The sequence below is a fragment of the Gobius niger genome (assembly GCF_951799975.1).
Source record: "Gobius niger genome assembly, chromosome: 6".
NCBI classification, from domain to species: Eukaryota; Metazoa; Chordata; class Actinopteri; order Gobiiformes; family Gobiidae; genus Gobius; species Gobius niger.
In genome coordinates, this window is record NC_136857.1 from 322,963 (window position 1) to 332,423 (window position 9,461).

Below are 9,461 nucleotides of genomic sequence, written 5' to 3' on the forward strand. Positions count from 1 at the left end.
AAAGACACCATGGCAGATTCCGCGTCTGAGGAGCAGAAGTTCTGCTTGAAGGAGGTGCTCGATGCGTTCAGGTTATGCCTGTCTGAGAACAGGGAGGTTTACCTGCAGCACTACGTGTCCGGCTGGCGAGGCCTCATCAAGTAAGTGACATGTTATACAGGTATACATCATTTAGACTAGGAAGGAACAGGCTGAGCTTTGTCTCCTGTCGACTTTACCCAAATCTAAAAGCATCAGAATAGTGACTAAAGACTAGGACGAACACGCCAGAGGTGCAGAGTCAGCAACATATTTACTCAAGTAGTCAGAGTAAAAATAGTTATTGTATTAGTGTGAGTACCTGAGCTCTGATTTATGTTTCTGTGCTGACGGAACAGATGACAACTTTAAAAAAATGAGTTTTCTTCTCCCACTCCCTCAGGTAGACATGGATCATCACGTTTACATGCTGTACTTTCTGTGCCATTGCCTGAAATAAATGAAAATGTAATGAAAGTCTGACCCATCAGATGCAGAAACTGCTCATTAATATTTCATAAAGTCGCTACATTTAGGCCCATTAAGAAAACACAACCTTTATTTAAAAACTGTCATTTCTGCTTTAGATTCTCCTTGTCTGATCTCAAAAGTAAAACCTAAGAGAATTAGAATAAAAAAGAAAGGAGAGAAATAAGGAACAGAGTAAAAACAACAAACATGCACTCACACGTACACACCGTGAGAAACAGGAAAGGAAAGTAAGACAGGAAATGAAGTGTGATAAATATATAAAGGTATTGTCTTAGATAGCGAACACAGGTATAACAGTTATAACACAGTTCTATGTAAGGTCTTGCCAAACACATGTACGGAGCTCATGTTTCACTGTCACTTCCAGAGAGTTCACGGGAGTCGAACTGATGTCACTTCACACATGTCACTTTTCTGTCTTCATTTCTTGTAAATCGCTGCTTGACTGAAATAAAGTGATGATTATTACTGACAGCAGGTGTTACGCATCTAATTCTACACGGTTTTAACCCTTTAAGGTTTAAAGGGTTAAACTTGTAAAAAACATTTAAAGCATTTCCCACCTCACGAGACCTTCCTAACTTACTTAAAGAAGTTAGATGCCAGTTTTATACTCAGTACTGCCACCTCAGGTCATATGTGTAACTGCAGCTTCTATATTAGGACATGGCTGGAACAGAACATTTTTAAACTCCATCCAGTCCCTTTAACTTGTACTTTCTTTCCATTCGTTCAGGGTAAAGTATTGCAATACTTCTCACTGTACAGTTTGTAAAAGCCCATGTGATGTGTCATGATACGTATTGTGACTAATATAGAACAGATACAATCTGGACAGACTGAAAGCCGTGAGTGTCCGTGTCCTTGGAGTCATGATTGACGGCTCTGACAAACAAATCAGCTGTGGTTAAAACAAGCTTCGATTGATGCTAAAGTAAAACCAGATCTGCCTTCGAACCAGCTGGAAAAGTGAGTCCACATGTTCATTTCTACACATCTGGACTATTGCAGTTCTCTGTACCACGGTCTTGATGCTGCATCGTGGTTTGCAGCTCGTACAGAACGCAGCTGCATCTGCGCTATGACCACATCACTCCTGAGCTACAGTCTCTGGCTCCCGGTGCCTTCAGGACACTTTAAAATCCTACTGTTGGTTTTTAAATCACTGAACGGCCTGGCTCCAGAGTATCTGTCTGACATGTTTGTATTCTCCTGTGAGATTCTCATGTGACCAACAGCTTTAACCTGTCCCCGCTCTAAGAAACTAACCCGCAGTGACAGAGCGTTTGCAGTCGCTGGACCCAAACTCTGGAACGAGCTCCCTTTGAACATTCGATCAGCCTCATCCATCGAGAGTTTATGTCACTCCTAAAAACACGCCTCTAAACACACGAGCTGAGCTGAGGATTCCATGTTGTTATTTGTACTGTGTGTGTGTATATATATATATATATATATATATTTGTCTCTCACTGAAACATGTACAGCACTTTGGGGAGCGTCGACTGTATTTGAAATGTGCTTTATGAATAACCTTTGACCTTTGACCTTGCTGTTGGACAGGTTCCTGAACTCCTTGGGGAGCGTGTTCGGCTTCATTTCCAAAGACGCCGTCACCAAAGTTCAGATCCTCGTCCAGCTCCTCCACGGCGACACCGGCGCCCAGTACGTCACCGTCCAGTCCATGGTGAAGTACGAGCTGGAGAAGGAGCTGGTGGACCGGGTGAAGAGGGGGAACCACCAGGAGTCCGGCTGCCGCACGCTGCTGAGGCTGCACCGCGCCCTCCGCTGGCTGGAGCTGTTTCTGGACCGGCTCCGCACCAGCGGCGACGACGGGAAGACCTCGGTGATGTGCGCAGACGCCTACAACGAGTCCCTGGCCCAGCACCACCCCTGGGTGGTTCGCAAGGCCGCGGGGATGGCCTTCTGCCTCCTGCCCGGGCGACAGGCCTTCCTGGAGGTCATGAACGTGGGGAGCCCGGAGCAGGTGGTGGCCATGTTGGGAGAAGCCATTCCTCTGATCAGTGAAGTGTATCAGGTCACAGAGGCCCTGTACGCTCAGCACAACCTGCTGGACCTACCCTGAGAGAGACTGGGATTCTCTGATGAAGGACTGAGTGTTTCATGCACTGCGAACATATACAAACATATCTGTGTGTTACATGAAGTCAACATAATATACTTTTCCACTGAAGTGCAGTTAGTTTAATGCAGCTCATTCTTTTTACTCCTCTTTTACACTGGATGATCAAAACTGTAAATGCTGAGTTATAGTTTTATTTATAAGTTATTACAAGTACATTTATATCTTTATTTCTTCATTTGTGGATCGCTTATAAAACACTTCACAGAACCATTTAAGGCGAGACGCTGCAGGTGAACAGGGAAAACGTGTATATTTACAGATATCAATTTGAAACCTTTGCTGTCGATCACTGGCATAAATGTGAGAAAAAATACACGGCAAGTTTTCTGTCATTTTATCTTTTCATATAAGAACAAGGTGTTTTATGCCTAAAAATGCCCCAAATTTCACATCTTTTCGGCGACGAAATCTGAATAATGGACAGAGCTACATTCAAATGTATGGTTTCATTTTATTGATGAATGAGTTACCAAGACTTTCTCAGAGCGGATTTAGGATTTCTTGTCTCGTTTTAAAATAAGCTGTTTTTTAGTGTAAAAATTTGTAAAAAAAATAATTTTCACCTTATTTTTTGACATTCAAACCTCAATAAATGGGGCTTAAGGGATTAAATAATAAAAAATCCCTCTGAAAAAATCTTCCAAATCTTGTTCAGTCCAAGGCTGGAAAATGTGAAGTCTTTAGGTCCGACTGACGTGGACATAGTGTCGCCACAATGACAGAAACATGTGTTTGGAGGAAAAAGGCCCTTGAAATTGCATTCTCCCATATAAGTCTATGGGGGAACATTGAATCAGCGCAATATTTAAACATGTTATTGTGAAGATTAGATGTTTTCTGTTTCCGGGTGAAAGCTTATATGTTCAGAGACAGATTTGGCCCAAAACCTGAAAACTGAAAAAATGTAGTTTTGCCTGTAGTGTCTCCCCTTAACAAACAAAGGGGTTTGTCGTTTACATCACAAAAGGACACTGGCTTGTCTCTGCAGAGAATGATTTTTAAAACCGTGTGAGCCGCGCTGAGGCTCTGAGGAGCTCGTCTCCACACACAACACACCACTTTCACCACACACAATACACACAATACACACAACACACACAACACACACAATGCTAATAAACGAACAGTTCCTTTGCTTGAGAGAATGATTTATTATTGCTATTGTTTTATTTTATGAATAGACTGATCAATGAGCCTGTATAATCTGATTCTTACAATTACATTCAGGAAATGTTCAATCACGTGTGTTTGATTTCACTGTAGAACAAAGAACAATAAAGGAACGGAAGAACGATCATTTTGAAATGTTATCTTTGTTTGTGGAGCGATGGGATTATGAAGCGTGATTGTGTTTCCTCAGAACATGGTTTAATTCATGAGTTTTAATTGTGCTCGACTCCCCCATCAAGTGGACAATCACATGTACTGCAGCGACTGATGTGATCGAGAATTTAGTCTTTTTTTCACCTCTGCTTAACCTCTTACCGCCAGTCTGTCCATAGTTTATTATACAGGCCTGTGTAGCACCTCATTTGAAAGCTAAGACCCACAAAACTGATTTTTTTCCCGCATTGTTGCTGTGTTGCGTCACCTTTTTTTTTTTTTTTTTTTTTTTTCATTTTGGTCACATTTTTGGTTGAAAATCTAATGAGACTTACAGAACATGAGACGTAGAACCAAACACAGAAGTATGTGGTTCCTGATCAACTATTGTTATTTATGGTTATTATTATTATATATTCTGGCAATTTACATTCAGTCTGTAACTTATACTTTATTTAATGGTTCAAAGTGCTTTGTTTCGTTTCACTGTAGAAGAAAAATAAACGATTTGACGGCTTTGTTAACCTCTTAACTCCCGCCTGAACCCAGAGCATTTTCTCCAGTTCAGCTTTACCCAAATCCTGTAGGCCAGTGTAACGCCTCATTTGAAAGACCTACAAAACTAAATGGATCTTTTTCCTCACGGCAGATTTTTTTCATCACTTTTTTCGTCAAATGTTTCGATTTTTTGTGTGAAATTCTTATCACTTTTTTGTCCATTTTTCCCAATTTTTCGTCAAATTTTACTCACTTTGTCAAATTTTGTCATTTTTTTGTCACTTTTTCGTCCATATTTTCTCACTTTTTTATCCTTGTTTCCGTCTCAGGTTTGTTGCTGTTTTCACCTTTTTCCCAGAAGCTTTTGGATTGGGGTAAAGCTGGTTCAGGTGGGAGTTAAGGGGTTAATAGAGTGAATTAAAACCCCCTTCCACATAAAACACTTCAGTTCATTCAGAGCGTAGAAGACATTTGTCCTGACACCAGGGGGCGCTCGTGACTCGGCCCCACGCTTGCTGTTGCCATGGTGACGTGTTGACGCTTTAACCTGCACTTCCGTGTCTTTCTGCGATTTAACGCCAGATGATTGATTTAATGCTTTCAGAACCTTCCTGTTCCTGCTCCTGTGAAGGACCAGCTTCTCTCTGACAGAACCAGGGACATGTTTTTAACGGGTCCTGGATCATCGAAGGGGCGACGCAGGGACGGCGGAACTCCCGACGCTCACGGAGGCTCCGCGCGCCTCACCGGACAGGACTCTCTCCGCGCGCGGTCCCAGCCACAGATGCAGAGCTCCAGCCACGGCGAGCTTAGTCCAGACAGGCAGCCTCTGCGCGGGGCGTCTCTGAACAGGTTCAGGGTTCTCCCCTCCATAGAGAGAGGCCCCCCCAGGACAAGCCCTCACGGCGGGGGTGGAGCAGTGACAGGGCCGCACGTTCCAGAGGCAGAGGTGGGTGTTCGCTTTAGTCTTTCTCTTGTAACATGTGGAATAAATTGCAATAACCTCCAACCCCCCCCCCCCACACCCACCCCCTCCCCTCCCCCATCTTAAAGTGACACAAAACTGCTTCACAATGTGGGCAGATGAAGGTGTAAAATCCAAAGGTGATCTATGGAGAAATGCTCACTTTTAAAGAAAATGCTCGCAGGGAATAGAGAATATTTCACACTTTTAAATCCTTGCCATTAAAACCTTTTCTGTCTGAAACATCCTGTGTCATGTTTAGAGAAGCTGATCTGTTTCATGGAGCTCTGGGTCACGTGATACAGAATCTATAAAAACAGAAATGAGATCTTCATGAAAACACTGAGGCAGCGGTGGGAAAATGTCTTAAAGCACAAAAGCAAAGAGTTAACACTAGAGTGAGACTATTACAATATACATGGTTAATGAGAACCTCCAGTGGACCCGATCCTGATCACTGATAAATGTCTGACTGACGAAGGAACTCTTTCTTATGGGACTGTTGGAAAATTAAAATTGGAAATCTGTTTCTCAAACTGTTGGAATTGTAGTTCCTCATTCCCTTTATGTAAATAAACACATTAACACAAAACTGACAAAAACAAGTGATGGAAAACGTGACAAAAACCACAACAAAAATGTGATGAAACAAAAACAAAAGCAAAAAGAAAAAGAGATAAATGGACAAAGTGATGAAAGTAAACAGAGCAGAGCGCCAGAACAGCGGGAAAAATGTAAATAAATGTAGAAAAAAATGTGATGATAAAACTCAACGATGACGCGGCAACAACGCAAGGAAATAGATCTGTTTGTATCAGTTTTGTAGGTCTTAGCTTTCAAATGAGGCGTTACACACTGGCTAATAGGCTGTAAGCTCCAGCTGAGGTTTGGATAAAGCTGAACTGGAGAAAAGGTGGGGGTTAAAGGGACTATACGGAGTTTAAACATGTTAGAGTGATGTTCCTCCACGTCCTCATGTGTAGACTGAGCTCAGACCTGTTCAGACCTGTTCTCCACAGCTGCCTCTGATCCTGCTCACTCACATGTGTAACCTCGGGTTCAAAGCGCTGTCATATAGAACTGCAGTTACACGCATGTCCTGAGGTGGCAGTAGTGAGGATAAAATGGCTAACTTGCATCTAAAAAACCAGGAACATGTTTTGATTTTTTTTGTTCATGTTTTCGTAATTTTGAAATGTTTAAAATGTTTTTCTACAAAACAGAAAATAAGATCACACACACTTTATGGTTATTTAGTTTAATTCTACTATTGGAACCTTCAAAGCAGAGCAGCACAGTTACTCTCCATAACAAAAACAAGGTACAATGTCAGTGAGGTTTAGCTTCTAGTCACATCAATAAGGCTGGTCCCCATTTTGTATTTTTTTAAGTTTGATACAATTTGATTTTAGAACTCAAACTATTGAAACTGTTTTGTAAATGATAGAAATAATACATTTATCAAACACGTCCCCTCATGTTGTGCAGGACGGCTTCTGTTTCCAGGGAAGGGGAGACGCCGACCCCTCAGCAGGACGTGTTTCCAGCGCCTGCAGTTCCAGCGCTGAGGGAAAGGCGGCGCTGTCCCCTGACACTCTGCTGCTCGCCATCAGAGACCCGGGCGGCAGGAGGTTCCAGCAGCGCTTTAACCACACGGACACTCTGCGGAGAGTGAGGGCCAGCGCAGAGGCGGCGTTTGGGGCCCGTTATGGAGAGAACGCCTCCATTGAAACCATGGAGGTGCCACGGAGGAGCTTCAGGGACCTGAGCAGGACCTTATCCCAGTGCGGCATCGTCAACAAGTCTGTGCTGTGCATCTATCAGCCACAGGAGCCCTGATGCCCTCACAGACCTGAGCCGGACCTTGTCCCAGTGCGGCATCGTCAACAAGTCTGTGCTGTGCATTTACCAGCCGCAGGAGCCCTGATGCCCTGATGCCCTCACAGGAATATTAAAGCATGAGTTCTACAGGGTTCTTCTGTATTAGGATGACCTCATTTCTACACAGACTGTGGTGGAACAAATATAACACACTTTTCAATAATCACAGCACGCTTTATATAGGCTTATGATACAAAAGCAAGATGTAGAATGTATAGTTCCAATATTGGTGCAGCTTGTTTGTAGATTCATGGGAAACACTGGTTTGGTTAGTTCTGAACTGAGGAGATTCAAACCCAGGAAAGGAAAGAGAGAATGCCCAACGCACATGTGCCAAAATGTGGTGAAGGCCAGAGGCTCGGACCATGAAGGGTCGAGGGAATCTGCCTCTGATCTGACTCATTAGTCGGCCTCGTTCTCATGGATGGAATTATCTTAGAGCAAATACCTTTTTCATGTCACAGCTTATCATGATGGAATAAAATAACCAGAGGCTACGAATGAGGAGCTAATCCTCACGTAAAGGAACAGGCCGTTCCTTCATACTGAGGCGAGCTGACACGTACCTGTCTGGTCTTTGTGCCCGTGGAAGAGTGTGGTCACTTCTAACCTCACCCCGTTTGGAGCTATAGGAATGTACTAACAACATCTTTGGTCTTTGTGCGTGACTGAGGGCACACAGTTCTTCCACAGTGATCTGTTCTTACCTGAGCTTAGGCGAGTTTATACGTCTGTGTGGTCACGTCTAACCTCACCCCGTTTGGAGCCATAGGAACATGCTGGGAGAGTGACTGAATGACTGAGTGACAGAGTGACTGAGTGACTGAGCGACTGAGCGCTCGCACAAAGACTCGTCTAAGTTCAGACAAGAACACGTCTCAGTCTGTAAAAACGGTGGCCTGTTCCTTTAAGATTTCCAGTAAAAAATGTAATTTCCTTCAAAATGCATTTCAAGCAATAATAATGAAATGATCTGTGGCTTTAAAGGAATAGGCCACCGTTTTTACACACTGAGATATGTTCTTACCTCACTTTAGACGTGTTAATATATCCCCGTCTGGTCTTTGTCCGTGCGGTCACACATACGCAGCCTCACCCACATGTCACATAGCTCCAAAAAAGCTCACGATAAAAGACTTCCCCCGCTCACTTCCGTCAATAACCTTTAGGAGTTACTGCGCGGACGCTGTGCTCCTCGTATCATTACGCCTCACAATATAGTTCCCCTTTTTATCTGCTTATAAAATCCACACGTTACATTTCTGTGTAAATATACTTGGCATGAAAACACTTCACGTAACTTTATTTAAATAGGGAACACGTGGAAGAGCTTGGTAGCTTCTATCGTGAGCTTTTTCGGAGCTATGTGACATGTGGGAGAGGCTGCGTATGTGTGAGCGCACGGACAAAGACCAGACGGGGATATATTAACTCGGCTAAGGTTAGGTAAGAACATATCTCAGTATGTAAAAACGGTGGCCTGTTCCTTTAATGTAAAACCTAAAACTTGACCATTTCAGCAGACCTCACGACTGTAAAGTGGTGGGTGGAAATTCCTACTGTTAATATGAGTTAAGCAGTTTATAAAAGTAGACTTTCAAAATCTCTCGAATCACACAATCCACTTCTTTACAAAGTCAGGAGAAACATCCATCCTTTGGCACAGACTGTTCTGTATAATAATGTGTTACTGGTCATGTAAAGTTTCGATGTGAGTATTGTGAAACCCCTCCCACATCTGGCCGTGCTCTTTATTGAACAACACAAGAGCACAAAGACATCGAATACAGATTTTTGTTCCTCTTTTCTGACATTGGTATTTTACTTCCAACAACCTTATTTGATAACAATGTAAAGCTGCGCAAACATAAAAACTTTTCTTTCTTTTGCAAATAAAACAATATCAGTGACATGAGGCGTCTTCCCTGATGAGTCTACAACCTCAAATGTCTCAAGCTTTTAACATGCAAAAACGGATCACGGCAAACTGCAACACAACTTAAAACAGGGTTAGTTTAGAGTTTGTTAAACACACAAAACAAAAAAAGGTGCAATAAGTGCCAAACATAATGAATGAACACTTGACAAAAGTAACTTGAGACATTTGAGTTACTGCAGGAGGAAAGTCTGAAGAGTCAC

At 42.8% G+C, this 9,461-nt stretch overlaps 1 protein-coding gene across 1 annotated transcript; it reads left to right on the forward strand.

Moving 5' to 3' along the window:
• Positions 1–2: 2 nt before the first annotated feature.
• cptp (ceramide-1-phosphate transfer protein) lies at positions 3–2,596 on the forward strand (the record flags this gene model as incomplete). The annotated part of the gene is made up of 2 exons (XM_079559268.1): positions 3–140; positions 2,074–2,596. The coding sequence occupies exons 1-2, from the start codon at positions 10–12 to the stop codon at positions 2,594–2,596; spliced, it is 654 nt and encodes a 217-aa protein (XP_079415394.1). The 5' UTR covers positions 3–9.
• Between the last annotated feature and the right edge of the window lie 6,865 nt (positions 2,597–9,461).